Genomic DNA, 20,733 nt, shown 5'->3' on the forward strand with positions numbered 1-20,733 from the left:
CCTAGTTGCAGGGCTACAGCATACAGGGCGTGGCTGCAGTCAAAGTTGACCCTTCCCCCTTTAAGAGCTGGCCGGCGTCAGGGTGTCTGCTGACACTCACCACATGATCGCACCTGCGCTGCGCCCGGAATCGGCGTTATCAGGCTGCATCGCCGGATTAGCGCCTGAACACAGGGTTCCAACGCCTTTTGCAGCGCTCGGCCAAAAAGTTGGCCAAATCTACTGAATTTCGGCGAGCTCGCCTGCACTTTCCGGCGGCCGCTAAATTTGCCGAGCGCCCGACTTTAGCGCCGCAATAGCGTCCGAACTGAATTTCTAGGCCAGTGAGTCCATGCTTGTTGAACAGAATTCAGCTTTCTTATGGGGCTCTGTGGTTTTATAATTTTGATCCAAATATAACGCTAGTAATTTAAATATTTTGGATGACAATGGTTCTTGTTCCCAAACCCAAAACAGATGATTATTTTTGATTCAAAAACTTGCAGTGAGTTTTTTGATAGGTTTGTTGTGCACTGATCTAGGTTTTTCACATGGTGGTACTGCTTCTATTCAAGTGGAAATGGAAAAACTTTACTTGCCTACCAACCCCGCCACCCACCCACCCCCCCGCCCCCCCCCCCGGCCCAAAACCAGTGCGCTGATGTAGAAATGGGTGGGCAACTGGTCGAAGCAATCTGCATTTGATTTATTTCCCCCTCATTTAATGACAGCTAATTTCAGAGAAGAAAAGACCAATGGAAAGTAAAATATAGGAGAAATCTGTAAAGAGAAAAGCTGAGCTTGGGTGTGACCCTGCCATTGGAACTCGTATTATTTAAATATAAATAATGGGAGAAGTGGTCAGGGAAAGACCTGATCATGATAGGGATAAGAGTGTTCTGCATATCCTACTAAAATGCAGCTGTATCTGGATTAATGGCCCTGAAATTAGGATCGGGGGCTTGCCGCGCGTGCAAGCCCCGATCTGAACTCACCCTGCGCGCCGACATCTGAAGCCCGGGCCTGCTTGCATTTCCTGTCACAGGCCCGGTTCAGCTGTCAGCGCGCTGTGCTTACCTGATCCAGCGGCGTAGTTAGTGCGATGTGCCGGCTGGGATCAGGTGAGTACTGTGCAGCCAATCAGGGGAGGGGAAACTCATTCATGAGTTTGACAGTAAGAGCTGTCAAACTCATGAAAAGTATGGGCTGCCAAAACACTACTTTTAACTTTAAATAAAATTTTAAAAGACATCCCACTGATTATAATAACTATAAATAAGTTTTTTAAAATGTTTTAAACAATTAATCAATTTTTTGAAAAAAATAAAAAAAATTTAAATAGGGTCTAAAACTAAACTTACCATCCTGTAAATTCTTTAAAAATAACAAACCTGTGGGGAAAAAAATTTCTACATTGTACTAAAAGCCCACTTACCTGAAAAACTAAATACTTACGTCTTGTTTTTCCACGCGTAAAGACCGGAGGCCTTTACACGCGCGCAACTCTGGAAAAAAAAAGGAATTTTACTGCGCACGCGCTGCCTGTGCAGTCGCGCGCGTTCTGCCTCTTAACCCCTTGGGTCAGAGGACAGGAAATGCCGGTTTTCAGCGCATGCGCTGTGCATGCTGAAAACCGGCAATTCCTCCGGGCACACACGTGAGTACCCCGTCCGTACTCACGCGTTGTGCCCGGAATTACTGGGCCAATATGGGTTCCCATAGTAACAGTTTTTATTTAGAGAAAGTGAGTGGAATTAAAAGAATTGTTTCAAAGGTAGACCCTATGTCAAGAATATGCGGGATGGGGCTCAGAAGACTTGTTGGTATAGGTTCTGGGAGCATCGGGGGGGAGGGGAATTGGAGGAGCCAGGAAAGGTATTCATTAAAAATATAGTACTGAGGGGGAGAGAGATTGAATGCATGGGGCAGCAAAAAAACAAGCAGAGGGGAGGTAACATGCAAAAACCCAGCACCATGTTTAAGAGTTTCCAAACCAAGTGATATGCCTATCAATTAGTCCAATAAAAGGCGACGAGTTAAGAACGTAACTGAAGGTTTTTATTGGCTAAATAACAGAGCCCACCCTCGTGGGTGATCCGATCCAACAGGGAGGAATACTAGCCAGTCAGCTACCTTTATACCTGGGCAGGTAATGGGCGGAGTCGGAGGTGGTCAGCCCAGGTATAACAGTGCGACAAGAGGCGACCTCGTGTAGTGATGTGACAGTGAGAACAGTGAGAACAATATACAGTGATAACTATAACAGTGGTTTACCACATTCACCCCTTGTTTAGATTAGAGTCCGGCGGGGTGAAGTGTATTACCAGCTCTGGTATGTCAGTCTGTCCGGAGGCTTCGTTAGCCTCTCCGATCGTCGCAGCGGCGGTGTTACATTATCCGGTGTTAAAGCTGGTGTCTGCGTAGTCGGCAAAGGCTCGTGGGGTTCCGGCATGCCGTCTACCTCGGCTGGACTCGGGGGGTTGGGAGGGGGGGGTGAGGGTGCGAGGTCTCGTAAGGAGACAGTGTCCTCCCGTCCGTCTGGGTAAGCCACATAGGCGTACTGGGGGTTGGCGTGCAGGAGGTTCACCTTCTCGACCAGGGGGTCCGTTTTATGGGCCCTCACGTGCTTTCGCAGCAAGACGGGTCCCGGAGAGGTCAGCCAGGTTGGTAGGGTGGTTCCCGTAGTCGACTTCCTGGGGAAGACAAACATTCGAGCATGGGGGGTGGTGTTAATGGCAGTGCAAAGTAGTGACCGGATGGAGTGCAGCGCAATCGGGAGGACCTCTTGCCAGCGGGAGGTTGGGAGGCCCTTAGACTTTAAGGCTAAGAGGGTGGCCTTCCATACCGTCGCGTTCTCTCTTTCCACCTGGCCGTTCCCTCGGGGGTTGTAGCTGGTGGTCCTGCTTGCTGCAATACCCCTCTCCAATAGGAACTGACGGAGTTCCTCGCTCATGAAGGAGGCGCCCCGGTCACTATGTATATAGTTCGGGAACCCGAACAAGGCGAAGAGTTTGTTCAGGCATTTAATGACCGTGTTACTGGTCATGTCTGGGCAGGGGAAGGCAAAGGGGAAACGGGAGTACTCATCAACGATGTTGAGGAAGTACACATTACGGTCGGATGACGGTAGGGGCCCCTTGAAGTCGATGCTCAGACGCTCGAAGGGGCGGGTGGCCTTGATCAGGCTTGCTCTGTCCGGCTTATAGAAGTGCGGTTTGCACTCAGCACAGATCTGGCAGTTCCTGGTCATGGTCCTGACCTCCTCGATGGAGTATGGCAGGTTGCGGGCCTTAATGAAATGGTAGAGTCTGGTGACTCCGGGGTGGCAGAGGTCATTGTGGAGGGTCTGAAGTCTATCACTTTGCGCGCTGGCGCATGTAATGCGTGAAAGAGCATCAGGGGGGTCGTTCAGTTTACCGGGCCGGTACAAGATCTCATAATCATAGGTGGAAAGCTCGATTCTCCACCTCAAGATTTTGTCGTTCTTGATCTTGCCCCTCAGCTTGTTATTAAACATGAAGGCAACCGAGCGTTGGTCGGTGAGGAGGGTAAATCGTTTGCCTGCCAAGTAGTGCCTCCAGCGCCGTACTGCCTCCACAATTGCCTGGGCTTCCTTCTCGACCGACGAGTGTCGGGTCTCGGGGCCCTGTAGGGTCCTTGAGAAGAAGGCTACCGGCCTACCCTCCTGGTTAAGGGTAGCGGCTAGGGCGAAGTCGGATGCATCGCTCTCCACTTGGAAGGGGATTGACTCATCCACTGCGTGCATTGTGGCCTTGGCTATGTCTCCCTTAATGAGGGAGAAGGCCGCGCACGCCTCTTCCGTGAGGGGGAAGGATGTGGTTTTCAGGAGGGGTCTGGCTTTGTCCGCATAATTGGGTACCCATTGGGCATAGTAGGCGAAAAGCCCCAGGGTTCTCCTAAGTGCTTTTGGACAGTGGGGGAGGGGTAGCTCCATGAGGGGGCGCATTCTTTCGGGGTCGGGGCCGATGACTCCGTTCTCTACTACACAGCCAAGGATGGCAAGGCGCGCTGTGTTAAACACGCATTTCTCCTTATTGTAGGTGAGGTTCAGCCGTTGGGCCGTATGGAGGAATTTCTCCAGATTCACGTCATGGTCCTGCCGGTTGCGGCCGCAGATGGTGACGTTATCGAGATAGGGGAAAGTGGCCTGTAGTCCGTTCTGGTCAACCATCCGGTCCATCTCCCGTTGGAAAACCGAGACCCCGTTGGTGACACCAAAGGGGACCCTAAGGAATTGGTAGAGGCGGCCATTCGCCTCGAAGGCGGTGTACTGGCTGTCCTCCGGGCTGATGGGGAGTTGGTGGTAGGCCGACTTGAGGTCGATGGTCGAGAATACGCGGTATTGTGCAATCTCATTGACCATGTCCGATATGCGGGGGAGGGGGTATGCGTCCAGCTGGGTGTATCTGTTTATGGTCTGGCTGTAGTCGATAACCAGGCGATTTTTGTCGCCGGTCTTGACTACCACCACCTGGGCACGCCAGGGGCTGCTGCTCCCCTCAATAATGCCCTCTTTCAGGAGTCGCTGCACCTCAGAGCTAATGAAGGCTCTGTCCCCAGCGCTGTACCGCCTGCTCTTAGTAGCGACAGGTTTGCAGTCGGGGGTGAGGTTAGCGAACAGGGAAGGTGGCGGTACCTTGAGGGTGGATAGGCTGCAGGTGTTACGCGGTGGGCGGTTTAACTTTCGCTGGTTGTCGACTGTGAGTGGGGGGAGGGGTCCACCGTATGCTAGGGTTACACTTTGGAGGTGGGATTGGAAGTCCAGCCCTAGTATGACGGCAGCGCACAGCTGGGGGAGTACGAGGAGTTTAAAATTTTTATACTCTGTCCCTTTAACCGACAATGTCACGACACAGTAGCCGCTGATGTCTGTGGCGTGCGACCTCGATGCCATCGAGATGCGGCTGCGCGTTGGCAGGACGGGGAGGGAGTAGTGGCTCACCGTGTCTGGGTGGATGAAGCTCTCCGTGCTTCCGCTGTCGAACAGGCAGGTCGTGGCGTGGCCGTTGACTTTGATGTCCATCATTGAGCTGGCCAGGTGGTGCGGGCGGGCTTGATCCAGGGTCACGGAAGCTAGGGTGTAGATGAGCGCGTCGTTGTCATGACAAGATGGCGGCGAAGATGGCGGCCCCCGTAGTTCACATGAGGCTCTGTTTAAATCGTTTGCCCCGCACAAAGATGGCCGCCCCTGCTGTTCCCATGAGGCTCTGCAGGCTTCGGCTGCCCCGCACAAAGATGGCCGCCCCTGGTTTTCCCATGAGGCTCTGCAGGCTTCGGCTGCCCCGCACAAAGATGGCCGCCCCTGGTTTTCCCATGAGGCTCTGCAGGCTTCGGCTGCCCCGCACAAAGATGGCCGCCCCCAGGGTTCGCATGAGGCACTGCTGGCTTCTGAGGATTTGCTTCTGCAGGCCTTGGAGAAGTGGCCTTTCTTGAGGCAGGTTTTGCAGGTCGAGTTTTTGGCTGGGCAGCGCGACCTCGGGTGCTTCTCCTGGCCGCAAAAGAAGCAGCCAGCGGCCCGATCGGGGTTGCCTGATGTCGGGGCCGGTACCGGGGCTAGCGGGCCCGGTCGGATCCGTGATGCAGACGCTGAGGTAGGTCCCGGGGGCAGCGCTGTGAAGGGTGGTGGGGTGGGGGTCGGGCCCGAGTCCCAGGGTCGCGAATAGTACCTGGCAAACGCTTCCTGGTCTTGTTGGGTGGCCTCTAGGGTGAGGGCGAGGGCTTCGGCCTTGTCCAGGTCTATGTCCTTAGCTTCAAGCAGTCTTTGCCGTGTGTAGTCGGAACGTAGGCCTCTCACCAAGGCGTCGCGGACATTGTCTTCCATGTTCGCAGTAGCCGTCACCGCTTTAAAGTCACAGTTCCTGCCGAGTTGTCTCAGCGCTCGTGAAAATTCAGCTATCGATTCTCCTGGCTGTTGCTGGCGAGATCTTAAGAGATGCCTAGTGTACATGTAGTTTACCGGGCTCCGGTACTGCTGTTTCAGTAGGTTGATGGCGTCGTCGTACGTAGTCATGTCCTGGATGAGTGTATATACTCTCGGGCTCGCTTGGGCTTTCAGGACTCTTAGTTTGGATCTCTGAGGGACGACGGCTTCCTCCAGGTACGATTCGAAGCAGTCCAGCCAGTGTTTGAAGTCGTTGGCTGAGTTTGGTGCCTGTGGGTTTAGATCCAGGTATGGTGGTTTCAAGGCTTGCAGCCAAGCCGGCTGGTGTGGCCCGTTGTCTGGAGGCTGCTGTTGCTGTGCTGCTGGGTGAGCTCCTTGCTGTTGCTGTTCATTATCAGACATCTTTAAAATTTAGTCAATAAAATTGATATGCCTATCAATTAGTCCAATAAAAGGCGACGAGTTAAGAACGTAACTGAAGGTTTTTATTGGCTAAATAACAGAGCCCACCCTCGTGGGTGATCCGATCCAACAGGGAGGAATACTAGCCAGTCAGCTACCTTTATACCTGGGCAGGTAATGGGCGGAGTCGGAGGTGGTCAGCCCAGGTATAACAGTGCGACAAGAGGCGACCTCGTGTAGTGATGTGACAGTGAGAACAGTGAGAACAATATACAGTGATAACTATAACAGTGGTTTACCACACCAAGCTACTGAGAAATCCATAGAGATAGAGTTTATGTTTGTCTGATATGGAATGCATGCTGCCTCCACTTACCCAAGTCCAGAGAGCTGAGGTGCAGTTTATCAAAAGCCTTAAGTGTGTGCAATGGTACTGCTCAAAATTAACCAGAATTGGTAAACTCCACACTGCTAATCCAGGCAGGACCACCATACACATTTGGGCATTGGCTTACAGGGTTATCTAAAATTGACTGAATGAATCCCAGTATCTAGTGACAGATCTATCCTTCAGGTCTCATTAGTAAGCCAGGCTGGCTGGTCAATCATCAACAGTGGCCTGGAGTATTGCAGACCTGCCTGGCTCAGGTATCAGGTTACTGAGTCTTTCACAGAGGGTAAATTCAGCTCCAATTTCCATCACTAGCCATAATGTCTTGGAGCCAACACAACTCCAAATAAACCCTGCTTATATCCTGCTTACAAAGTAGGTCAGTCACTAGTTGGTCATTAGGCAACTGAAAAATGTGGATACCAGAAATTTCTCACATGTAGCATGGTGAGTAACATAACTAATCATAAAATGTCTGAGTGCATTGCCACTATCCTTTTAACTGCAGCACCGCACAAATCATACTCCAACAAATGATGGTTTCACCAATTGGAAGCGCAGAACCTTCAGCAACAGCTGCTTGCCTCTCTGCATTCCCAACACAATAGACACTGAGATCTGGATATATGAGAACGTGTTCTAATAGCTGGCCTCTGGTTGATGTGCTCCAGCAGATGTCAACCCAGGTCTTAGAGTTTCCTCAAAAGCTGTGCAATGACATCCAACATCAGCATAGTGGAAAATCCTATGAAGGACAGCTTGCAACATGCCAGTCATATTGATATTCTAGATGTGCAAGTCCAGTGTCACATACCAAGCTTACTTGTCACCAACTTCTTAATCAAAGCCCTCATGAAGGGCTTTCGCAAAGCAATGTGCCCATTTAGAAGCTGATTCCTCTGCCAGAGAGCTCAGTGACAGGTCAGTATAGGTCGGAGACATTCCCCCCTATACAATTGTTCCCTCTTGTCTCGGATTCAGTTCACATTTTGACATGGGCCACAAAAAACAAACCATTGCATGCATTCCAACCATTCTAAGCCATGGAAACATATTTTAGATGTGTGTTTTGTACACCACAAGTTAGTTCTGTAAGAGCACTTCATTATTGTTGAAGAGACTCAAAGCCCTCTTTGTTTCTTCTCAACTTGATGCTGAAGGACTGTATTCGGCTTAAAGTTAGCATCCACCAGGATTCCCAGGTACCACATGAATCAGCAGTTGAGACAGATGGCTCTTATATCTTCTATTCAGTGCCTTTGAGATCTCCTCTTAAGTACTGCAAAGCCATAGTTATTGGAAGACGTAATAGCTAACTTTGTGGGTAAGTTTTTTGATTTTTTTTCTTCAAAATTGTTCAATATTTGTTAGGTTCTAAAGGTTATTCTTAGGGGTTGGTTGTGAGTATTTAAAGTGTTTTTGATTGGTTGGTTTCTAATGAATATGAAGTTCGAATCAATCAGCGTTCTTTGTACAATGTGAACACATCAGACACTTTGTTGTAGGGACATTGTTCATTCCCATGGCTATATATTTGATATGTGCAAATCTTTCAGTTTATTCAAAAGGCCTTTTATAAGGTACCGCGTGACCAAGGTGGAATCAGGGGACAAGTAGCAGAATGCATAGCAAACTGACTACATAACTGAATACAGAGAATAGGGGGTAAAAATTGGGTAATGCCCCCTTTGGGGTGCTACCTTCACCGGGGTGCTAATTTTAGCGCACCGAGAAAGTTAGCGCCCCCGCGGCCGATTTTCCCAGGTAGCACCCACGAGAGGGAGGAGTGGCGCTACTGGAAGCGCCACACGTTCCTCTTGGGGCACCACACGTTCCTCTTGGGGCGCGGCATGTTGCGCCGCAGTACTGCAGGCCTTCCTCCCCTTATTAAAGGGGAGGGGCCTGGCGCAGCGCCTCTTGGCGCCCAGCTGGGCCACCAGGGATCGGGAGTGCCAGCAAACGAGCCTGGCACTCGAGGGGTGCCAGGCTCACGGAGAGTAGCCGGCACCCCGCAGGGGAGGGGGGGCTTCACGGGGGCCGGAGACAGCAATGGGGGCAGGTGCTGGCAGGCGGCCAGCAACAAAAATGGCCGCCCGCCACCTCCCTTTTAACTAGCGCCACCGCGGCCGCAGGTAGGCCCCCCTGATCCCGGCGGACATAGTGTCCAGCGGTAAGTTGGGGCGTACCACCCAATATTACAGCCAGGGCGCTGTGCACGGCAATAACATCATTGCTGGCGGCGCAGTGCCACGCAGTGCAGCACTAATGGTTAGCGCCGCCACTAACCTCCCGCTGAATTTCGTGGGAGGTGTTAGCGCCGCTCCGCCCAGGCGCTCGTTGATTTGCGCCCCGTTAGCACCAATCAACTGAATTCAGCCCCCTAGGGGTTTAAGCTGGTTACCCAGATTGCCGAAAGATGGAAAGTGGTGTTCTACATGGATCAGTGCTGAGACCACTGTTATTCACCATTTACATAAATGATTTGGACGCAAGGAATCAGAAGTACAATATCAAATTTGCGGATGACACCCAATTGAAGGGTGTAGTTAACACTGAGGAGGACTGCGACAAAATACAAGAAGACATTAACAAACTTGCTGAATGGTTATGTAAATGTCAAATGAATTTCAATATAGATAAGTGTGAACTGCTGCATTTTGGAAGGAGGCCACCTACTCCTTGGAAAACAAGAGTGTAAATGGGGTACAGGCGCAAAGGGAGCTAAGGGCACAGATACACAAATCATTAAAAGTAGCGACGCAGGTTAACAAGGCCATAAAAAATTTAAAAAAGCACTGGGGTTCATTTCTAGAGGGATAGAATTGAAAAGCAAAGAGTTATGTTAAACTTGTATGAACCTTGGTTAGACCACACTGTGCACAGTTCTTGTCTCCATATTACAAGAAGGATATAGAAGCACTGGAGAAAATGCAAAAATGATTTACAAGGATGTTACCAGAACTGAGAGGGTACAACAATCAGGAAAGACTGGACAGGCTGGGGGTATTTTCTCCAGAAAAGAGGAGGCTGAGCGGTGACCTGATAGAGGTCTTTAAAATGATTCGATAGGGTAGACGTAGAGATGATGTTTCCACTTGTGGAGGAGTCCAAAACTAGGGACCATAAATATAAGATAGTCACTAATAAATCCAATAAGGAATTCAGGAGAAACTTCTTTACCCAGAGAGTGATGATAATGTGGAACTTGGTACCACATGGTGTGGTTGAGGCAAATAGTATAGCATTTAAGGGGAAACTAGATAAGTACAGGAGGGAGAAAGGAATAGAAGTATATGTTGATAGGGGAGATGAAGTAAATAGGGTGGGAGGAGGCTCGTGTGGAGCATAAATACCAGTTGGGCCGAATGGCCTGTTGCTGTGCTGCATATTCTGTGTAATTCTATGTAATTTTCCCATAAAAGATGCAATGGACTGTGCCTCAACCACACACAGCGGCAAAGCATTCCAATCTCTGAGCAAGGAAATAGATGACTCATTGATTCATTTTGAATTTAAACACACAAATAATGCCAAGGCTCTTCTGGATTTACTTATGAAGCTCTTTCATTTACAGTAGGTCTAAGTATTCCCTTATGTGGTGACATTTTTGAAACATCTTGCAATAAGTTTAGCATTTGGCACTTCAAAAATCACAAGATAATTACGGATGGGGGGGGGGGGCGCCAGCCTGCCTATCTCATTTCATCCATTTAGAATAATCCTAAGGTCCCAACATTGTATTATACAATTAGTTCTTGAATGATTCCAGGGTTTTCACTTCCACTGCTCTATCCAGAAGTCCATTCCATGTGTTGATTGCTATTTGGGTGTAATTTTAACTTAGCCCACTCAGCAGAAAACTGATGCAATTAGATCGGTCCTCAATTTTACAGGCTGGCCAATTTTACTTTCCATTGACTAGGAAAGCAAAATCAGACAGCGTGTATAACGGATGGCCGATCACACGCAGAACACAGGGACACCTTTCATGATACCGCCTCATTATGTACCACCTGTACTATGCCAGCCATCAAACATAGAGTTGGAATGATGTGCTGCTCCATCACGCTAACAGATTCTTTTTACACATTTATTGTTCCTGTCACTGGGTTTTGCCAGAGATTTTTGTTACCCAAATGACATCTTCAAAAGCTGATACATGCCTTTGTAAAAGCTACCTTTAGTGGCTGCATCCCTTTAAATGTACTTATCATCCATTGTAAGCTCCCCACTGAGCTCCCAATACCAGACCCAATATGAGTGTGTAAGTGAAGCTGACCCTGCCACATCAGGGAGGTTCAGCATGCTAAATAACAACAGAAAACGCTGGAAAAACTCAGCAGGCCAGGCAACATCCGTGGAGAGAGAAACAGAGTTAACGTTTCAGGTCGAAGTCCCTTCGTCAGAACTGAGAAAAAAGCAGGAAATGAAACAGATTAAAAAGCAAGTTTGGGGGCAGGGAAATGGGGGAGGGGATGAAAGAACAAAAGGGAAAGTCTGTGAGAGGTGAAGAGACATTAAGAGATATTCAAGGTGAGACAAGATGGTAATAGGACAGGTAAAGAGACAAAGGATGGTTCTAGATGAAGTGTGAAATGCGCTGGCAGAATGAAAGACAGCTGCCATGTGGGAGAGAAAAAAAGGAAAAGGCACAACCAAACCAAAAGTGTGGATAAAAAATATATAAAAATATGATAGGGGCCGAGGTTATGATCTGAAATTGTTGAACTCGATATTGAGTCCGGAAAGCTGTAAAGTGCCTAATCAGAAGATGAGGTGCTGTTCCTTGAGCTTACACTGAGCTTCTGTGGGACAATGCAAGAGGCCGAGGACGCTGAGGTCTGAGTGGGAATGGAGCAGTGAATTAAAATGACAGGCGACCGGAAGCTCGGGGTCACCCTTACGGACTGAACGGAGGTGTTCCGCAAAGCGGTCACCCAATCTGCGTTTGGTCTCCCCAATGTAGAGGAGACCACATCTTGAGCAGCGAATACAGTATACTAGATTGCAAGAAGTACAAGTAAATTGCTGTTGCACCTGGAAGGGGTGTTTGGGGCCCTGGAAAGGGGGGAGGTATAAGGGCAGGTGTTGCATCTCCTGCGCTTGCACGGGAAGATGCCGGGCAAAGAGGAAGGGGTGCTGGGGGTGATAGAGGAGTGGACTAGGGTGTCTCGGAGGGAGCGGTCCCTACGGAATGCTGAAAGGGGAGGGGAGGGGAAGATGCATTTGGTGGTGGGATCACGTTGGAGGTGGCGGAAATGGCAGAGGATGATCCGTTGAATGTGGAGGCTGGTGGGGTGAAAGGTGAGGACAAGGGGAACCCTATTGTGGTTCCGGGAGGGAGGGGCAGGGGTGAGGGCAGAAGTGCGGGAGATAGAACGGAAACGGTCGAGTGCCATGTCAACCACGGTAGTGGGGAATCTTCGGTTGAGGAAAAAAAGGAAGACATGTTGGAAGCACTGGTGTGGAAGGTGGCATCGTCGGAGCAGATGCGGCGGAGACGGAGAAACTGGGAGAATGGAATAGAGTCCTTACAGGAGGTGGGGTGGGAGGAAGTGTAGTCCAGGTAGCTGTGGGAGTTAGTGGGCTTGTAGTGAATGTTGGTCAATAACCTATCCCCAGAGATGGAGACAGAGAAGTCGAGGAAGGGAAGGGAAGAGTCGGAGATGGACCATATGAAGGTGAGGGAAGGGTGGAAATTGGAGGCAAAGTGAATGAAATTGTCTAGTTCAGGGCGAGAGCAGGAAACCGATACAGTCATCAGTGTACCGGAAAAAGAGGTGAGGGAGGGGTCCCGTGTAGGACTGGAACAAAGAGCGTTCCACATATCCCACAAAAAGGCAGGCATAGCTAGGACCCATGCGGTTACCCATGGCAACACCTTTGATTTGGAGGAAATGAGTGGAGTCAAAGGAGAAGTTGTTCAATGTGAGAACAAGTTCAGCCAGGCGGAGGAGGGTGGTGGTGGATGGGGACTGGGTGGGCCTCTGTTCAAGGAAGAAGCAGAGCACCCTCAGGCCATCCTGGTGGGGGATGGAGGTGTAGAGGGATTGTACGTCCATGGTGAAAAGGAAGCGGTTGGGGCCAGGAAACTGGAAACTGTTAAAGTGGCAGAGGGCGTCCAAAGAGTCGCGGACGTAGGTGGGAAGAGACTGGACAAGGGGAGAAAAGATAGAGTCGAGATAGGAAGAGATAAGTTCCGTGGGGCAAGAATAGGCTGAAACGATGGGTCTACCAGGGCAGTCCTGTTTGTGGATCTTGGGAAGGAGGTAGAAGCAGGCTGTGCGGGGTTGGGGAACTATGAGGTTGGCGGCCGTGGGGGCTAATGGTCAGGTGGGTTCTAATAATTCAACCCCACAACTAATATCTGATTAGATGCCTGATCAGAAAATCTATCCCAATATCCTCATAACAAATTTCTCACAAATTGATTTCATCAGCAAGTTATTGTGTTATGGGATACAATAACCAGCCCCAGGACAGTGACAGGGTAACACAAAGAATTCGACCCAACACAATCGTCGCTAAGCAAAAGGAAAAATATCTGACATATTGGGCAGAAACAACAAAAACCCAAAGCAAACTCAATTGCTACTTGGCTCTAAACAGACAATACAACATAGCTGATTACCTGACCATGGTAAAGGATAACAAACTGAGAAGAACCTTGACAAGGTACAGACTTAGCGAACATAGCCTAGCGATCGAAAAAGGCAGACCAGGCTGCCAAGAGAGGACAGGATATGCTCGCACTGCAGTCAGGGATTGGTGGAGACAGAGATGCACTTCCTCACAGCTTGTGGAAAATATCAGGGCATCAGGGAGAATTTCTACCAAAAATTCTCACAAATATGCCCTGATTTCAGAAATCTGAATGACAACCAAAAACTCCCATTCCTACTGGGAGAGGAGAGAAGCTGTGTAACACTGGCGGCACGCTATGTTACAGCTTGCCATGAACAGAGAGCCAACCAGTAAACTAAGAAAAGAATATATATAAACAATGCGAATGTATATTTGTACACTCAGGGATATACCTGTTTATACACTGTATGAATAGAACTGCGTTTATGTGGTAAACCATAAATGTATTTTGATGCTTTGGCAACATAAGATGTAACTTGTCATGCCAATAAAGCGATTTGAATTGTGAATTGTGAATTGTATGGGAAAAGAAAGACATTCACATCTAAAATGATCAAAAACTGGAGTTAGTGTACAACAGTTGTAGTTTTATGTTATCTTTTTGCCTAAAAAATCATTGGCTTTGAAGTGTTTGGGGATACTCTGAGGATCTGAAAAGCACTATATAAATGCAAGTCCTTTCTTCCATTTTGGGAGATTTATTCCATGGTTTGGAAAATATTACCATCCCTACTAATAGAAACAGTACACTACATACCATCTGAATGCTATGGACCTGAGGTTTAAAATATTTTAAAGAACTAAACGTTAAGTGAAGCTGCCACATTGTAGTGAAGTGTGGGAAAGCTTGTGTCTATATTCTGCATGGTCCAGAGCCTTATCAATCTTCTGGTACTTTGTTACTCTGTTTGTTCTGCATAGCAAATATTCTATAGGACATCAGTGTGCAGGGCATGAAAACTTCACGCTTGAAATCTTCCCTTCCTTCCAATGTTTTAGAATCTCCACATATGAGTTATTGATGGTCTGTATCATATACTAAGGAGGCTGTGTTATATTTCAGAAAATATCTTTTAAAACAGAAGCTTTACCAAGCCAATTTCAATTTTAACTCCCCCCATCTTAGGCAAACCAGGCGGGGGTGCATTTAATATAGAGCAGAGGACTTACCCACTCCTTTCCTGCCCTAGTCTGGCCGACTACAATTTTAAATTGCAGACGGAAAACACACCCATCCCAGGCTGGCGGGGCCCTCTTTAAATATGCAGATCGGGCTTTGATGACATCATCGGGGCACCGACCTGCTAATTTAACCTGAAACCTGAGTAGGGGAGCAGGGGTGCCTTCCTCGCCAGGCTAAACCTGCCGGGGCCAGGATCCAGGTGCAGAAGAAGCCCAGCAGAGTAGGTTTAATTTTTTTTTAGTTTCCTTGGGGCCAGGAGAAGCAGGAGTACTGGGTTCTCAGCAGCATCCTTCTGCCGACAATGCCAAGCGGCATGTTACTGAGGCCCGACCATTAAAAAGGGACGAGCTTGCCTGCTACTGCTTCTGGATGGGCCGACCACTTACATTCCCACCTGGACGTTAAAATCGAACAGAATTTCAAAGGTGCTTTCATATATTTGAAGATCTTGAAAAGCCTCTCCTTTTTCTGTACAAATTGTAGTGGAACTCATTAATTCCACCCATTTGTTCCTGTGTGATTTCTCTCTTGCAGTATTTATTTCCTTAACAATACAACCCTTTGAAATCTATAATTACTTCATTGGAGTTTTCAGTTGACTTGGTGATACAGCAGAGATTTATGTGCTAGATTATTGTAATTACATTATTTACCCTGGCTTGCTTTTTAATAATGGACCAAGATGTGGGAAGAGTTACTTGTTTCAAAGAAACAAACAGTGTTTGAAGTCCTTTGTGTTTGTAGATTTTAACTTGTGTAAAGACTTCTGATAGGAATGACCACACCAGCCTCCTCCAATGCCTCTAATCGGTGTCCAGCTGGGTGGGACAGCCCTCATATGGTTCCATTCCAATCTATACAGTCGTAGCCAGAGAATCTCCTGCAATGACTTTTCTTCCCGCTCCTACACTGCTATCTCTGGAGTCCCCCAAGGATCTATCCTTGACCTCCTCCTATTGCTCATCTACATGCTGCCCCTCAGCAACATCATCTGAAAACACATCAAATTCCACATGTACACTGACGGTACCCAGATCTACCTCAGCACCACCTCTCTGGACGCCTCCACTGCCTCTGATTTGGCAAGCTGCTTATCCAACATCCAGTATCGGATGAGCAGAAATTTTCTCCAATTAAATATTGGGAAGACTGAAGCCATTGTCTTTGGTCCACAACACAAGCTCTGTTCCCTAGCCACCGACTTTATCCCTCTCCCTGGCCACTGTCTGAGGCTAAACCAGATGGTTCGCAACCGTAGTGTCCTATTTAACCCTGAGCTGAGCTTCTGACCCCATATCACCTCCATCACCAAGACTGCCTACTTCCACCTCCGCAACATCATCCATCTCCGCCCCGCCTCAGCTCATCTGCTGCTGAAGCCCTCATCATGCCTTGGTTACCTCTAGACTTGACTATCCCAATGCTCTCCTGGTCAGTCTCCCACCTTGCACCCTCCATTACTTTGAATTAATCCAAAACTTTGCTGCTCGTATCCTAACTCGCACTAAGTCCCGTTCACCCTTCACCCCTGTGCTCGCTGACTTACATTGGCTCCCGGTCCAGCAACACCTTGATTTTAAAATTCTCATTCTTGTTTTCAATCCCTCCACAGCCTCGCCCCTCCTTATATCTGTAACCACCTCCAGCTCTACAATCAATGTTCCCTCTAAGCTGCGTGCATGCACGCGTGGCCGTGAAGTAATCTGCAAGGTCCCGCGCAGGCCGCTCACCGGCTTTTACATTGGAAAAACCGCGCATGCGCAGAAATTTAAAGAGACCGCGCATTGAAAAAAACAAGCTGTGCAGAACAAAGTGCAGCTTACAGGGAGCATTGCCTACAACCCTTCGAGATCTCTGCACTCTTCCAATATTGGCCTTTTGTGCATCCCCGATTTTCATCACTCCACCATTGGTTGCCATGGCTTCAGCTGCCTAGGCCTGAAGTTCTGGAATTCCCTCCCTGAACCTCTCTAGCTCTTTTTCCTCCTTTAAGATGCTCCTTATATCCTATCTCTTTGACCAAGCTTCTGGTCACCTGTCCTAATATCTCCTTGTGTGACTTGGTGTCAAGTTTTGTTTGGTAACATTCCTCTGAAGCCCCTTGGGACATTTTACTACATTAAAGGCGTTATATAAATACAAGTTATTGCTGTTGTTGCTTCATCAGCATAAAAGCATCTATTTTACATCTATAGTTACAGTGCTGATCAAAACTTTTTAGTTTTAGCTCTCGCAGAAAAATAAGGGGTAATTTTATGAATCTGTGCCATAATTGTGGCGCTCGCCCCGCTAGGTGTGCATGTTAGGAATGTGAGTGAGTGCGTCCCAATTATGGATGGAAAATCATGTGGAACTTGTACCTGAATTCCTAACATATATTCTGTGTGGGCAAAGACATTTGGTCTCCAGTAGAATATATTTTTAAATGTGTGCTTTCAATTTCCATTACATGCTTCAATTAAGACCCACTTAAGTCCTCGGAGAGGCATTAAAGCCATTATCCGATGTTACTTAATGTCCTTTTAATGGATAATATTGCCATGGTGTGAAATGATTCTCAGGTTACTTTGTATTAAATTGGGATCTATTAACTAGTATCTGTCTTGAGGAAATAAGAGTTACATTTCCTGTATAATAAACATTAGAATGCCTATACTTCATTCCATAAATAGCAATGATCACAAAGACTCATTAAAAGGGATTTATGGTACAGCTTTGCTCAGGAAATTATCACTTTGGGATGAATTATGTCATGCAAAAATAGTTGGTGATTTCATGTGTTTCCCTGGAGACAATGGGCATTAACCTCAACATGAGTACCTAACACATTGTGAAGTTGTTATAATTACTTCAGATTATCTGGTTTATGGCTAAACATCCATTACAGTACTTCATTGGCTGTAAAGCACTTTGAGATGTCCAGTGATCGTGAAAGGCGCTATATAAATGCAAGGCTTGCTTTCTTTTTTTTATAATTTATATGTCCAGTCACATTTGTTCCTTTTTCTGTGTGCAATGGGGAGGCAAATCATACAATTTAGAATTGTTGTCTTGTTGCATAACAGTAAGCTGTGTTGTTGCCACACAAAATGTTACTTATGTTAACTGTAAAATAAAGAAACCAGGGAGTAATTGCACTGGAAAGATTCAGGTAATGACATAAATGGAAAGAGGTCAGCTCAAACTCAGATTACTGTTATTCACACCCCAAGATTATATTATCACTTTAAAATCACTTGAGCCTAGGGTCTGTTTGTTTTATTTATTTTTTCTAAAAAATCACTCTGGTGAGTTATTTGCTCATCAAGGTTAGTGTTGGGAAATTAAATATTTGCCCATTCTGAGCATCCAGTGCCAGCATTGAGCACTACCCTGAGTCGGCTATGCCATGATTAGATGAAACGTAAAGATTCCTCAACACTGTTCCAACAATGTGCCTCAGCCTCAAGCTCAGAAGAGCACCCTTAATGCACTTGCTCTTCCCTCTGTATCCATCACCCCAACCTGTCCCATTTCCCTGGGTTGGGGCTCATTTGTGTTGCCTGGTATGATTCACTCAAAGGGATCCCACCAGTGCCAAGAGAAGGATCTTGGCAGGGCTGCACTGGGTTGCCACTGCAGCAACAGAAGAGCCAGCATAAGCTCCTGATGTCATTGGGACGCGCATGCCAATTTAACTCTGGGCCCAATCAAGGCCCGCGTGCAGGCAGCATCCTGGCCACAGGATGCCCACGTAAGTTAACTTTTTAAAAACTTTTTCTAGGCTCCTTGTGTGCCAGCAGGAGGTTGTAGGAGTGCTCTTCCTGGCCCCTCAAGGATACCTTGGGCCAACTATGCCACAGAGATCCCCCCCACCCCCCTTCATCAATTGCAAAATGTACTGATCCCTCCCTTCCTCATTTACCTTGCCAGAGACCGTTACTATGGGTCCCCGTTAGCAGACTGACCCCCCCACCCCCACCACCCCCCGGCAAATTTCGACTCCAACCTGTCAGCAGCGATGTCATCCCGCCGGCTTCGGGCAGGGGTCAGAGTCAGGGCATTCAAATGAGGCCCGGGCGTTAAAATCTCCGAGGCCTCACACAATAGGTGACTGGACAAATGGCCTCCCGTTTCAGCACCCGCACCCCTCCAGTCTGGCTAAAGTTTCCAAGGAGTCCAGTGTTCTGTTTTGCTGTTCCCTAACTGGTGCCCCAATTAATTAATCAAGTTACATCAAGTCTACAACACAGAAAAAGACCATTGGGCCCAACTGATCCATGCCGGTGTTTATGTTCAACACGAGCCTCCTCCCACCCGTCATCATCTAACCCTATCAGCATATCCTTCTGTTCCTTTCTCCATCATGTGCCTATCTAGCTTCCCCTTAAATGCATCTATGTTATTTGTTTCAACTACTCCTTGTGGTAGCGCGTTCCACATCCTCACCACTCTGGATAAAGAAGTTTCTCCTGAATTCCCTATTGGATTTATCAGTGACTATCTTATATTTATGACCTCTAGTTTTGGACTCCCTCACAATCGGAAATATTTTCTCTACATTTACCCTATCGGGCCCTTTCATTATCTTAAAGACCTCTATCAGGTCACCTCTCAGCCTTCTATTTTTGATACAAGTTTAACATAACTTCTCTGCTTTTCAATTCTATGCCTCTAGAAATGAACCCTAGTGCTTGGTTTGCTTTTTTTATGGCCTTATTAACCTGTGTCGCTACTTTAAGCAGCAGTCGAGCTCTCTGGGATCAATTGCCACTTCAATGCTGCATTGTAGGGCCCACACACAGCCCTGGATGGCAAGAATGCCTGCTTACTGCAGGCGCATTTACGGTTGGCCTTAACAGATTTGTAATTAATCTGGCAGGATTTTTGGGGAAGCCTAAGATCCTGCCAAACATTCCTCCCAAAGTGACAGCAAGACGGGAATGTAATCATAGGACCAGGGAAGAGATGGAAATGTGGCGAAAATGGGTGCCAGCCTAATTTCCAGTCTCCATTCCCAGAATCCATGATTACTTCCCCAAAAAGAGTATAGTAATTCTCTGAGATTTATTTTACAAAATTGTATACTTTTTCCATTAATAACATGATGAAAATGATTAATTATGTAATCAAGAAAAGTATTTCCCAGGATATTTATATAACTGATCCTTTAAAGTGATAACATTAATAAGTCTTGATGTTTCTCCCCAGGTTCAAACCAGGGATGTGGTGGATACTTAACCGGGACCAGTGGCACCTTCAGTTCACCAGATGTTGACTTCAACGGCAAATATGAAAAGAATTTAGATTGTTTGTGGTACATTTTTGTACCTTTAAACAAGATTATCAACATGACTTTCACAGTCTTTCTACTTGAGGACACACCTAATGGAGTTTGCACATCCGATTATGTCAATGTAAGTATTTTGTAATTTGCTAAAAGCGGCATAGAGCAGTTTCCATTTCAGTTCAGAGCAAAAATAGTAATAAGTTCACTGTGAAATAAAAGAACACTACTCATTATACAAAACACTGTAGCACCATTCCCCTCATGCACCCTTGGTCCTGGTGCGATTGGGCCAAAAATTCGGGTCCCCATGGGCGAGTACGCGCTGGGTACTCACGCGTAGGGCCAACTAAAGTGCCAGTTTCGTGCATGCACTGCGCATGCGCTGGAAACCGGAACTTCTGTTCCCTTGAAGGAAGGGGTTCACAGGTCGAACGCTTGCGCTGGAGAGGCAGCGCGTACGCCTGGAACTTCCGTTTGTTTTACAGGTTTCTCCGGTAGGGTAAGTCTCCAGCAGCTGCGCGTTTAAAAAGCAGTCACAAGGCCTGCTTTTAACAAGGTAAGTGGGGAATTAAGTAAAATTAAAACATTTTTTCCACAGGTTTAATTTGGGCCAGAAATTTGGGTTGGAGGCTTCCCGCGGGTGCAAGCCCCCGACCTGCTCTTACCTAGCGCACCTGCCGTTGTGCTGGGGGCCCGTGTGGGATTTCGATCCTGGGCCTCCTCCAGCTGCCGGCGTGCAGTGCTTGCGTATCCCAGGGGTGCAGTTAGTTCGAAGCGTCCTCTGGGATCACGTGAGCCATGGAGAGCCAATCGTAGCAGGGAATCTCTATTCATAGATTTGACAGGAAGACCTGTCAAATCTATGAATAGAGATCAGCCCCAAAACATCACTAAAACTTCAAATAATTTTTTTTTAAAACATCACATTTTTAAAATAACTATAAATTACATAAAATAACTAT

At 47.5% G+C, this 20,733-nt stretch overlaps 1 protein-coding gene across 1 annotated transcript in view; it reads left to right on the top strand.

Annotated features, from left to right (window-relative positions):
- The window catches only part of cubn (cubilin (intrinsic factor-cobalamin receptor)), a 447,009-nt gene that overhangs the window by 390,081 nt on the left and 36,195 nt on the right, over positions 1–20,733 (top strand). Inside the window, exon 52 of the mRNA XM_085987872.1 lies at positions 19,693–19,898. Within this exon, the coding sequence (XP_085843998.1) occupies positions 19,693–19,898 (206 nt within the window). The remainder of the gene's footprint in view (positions 1–19,692; positions 19,899–20,733) is intronic.

This window comes from Somniosus microcephalus, chromosome 5 (assembly GCF_052327205.1).
Source record: "Somniosus microcephalus isolate GS21.2 chromosome 5, FLI_Smic_1.0, whole genome shotgun sequence".
In the NCBI taxonomy this organism is placed as follows: domain Eukaryota; kingdom Metazoa; phylum Chordata; class Chondrichthyes; order Squaliformes; family Somniosidae; genus Somniosus; species Somniosus microcephalus.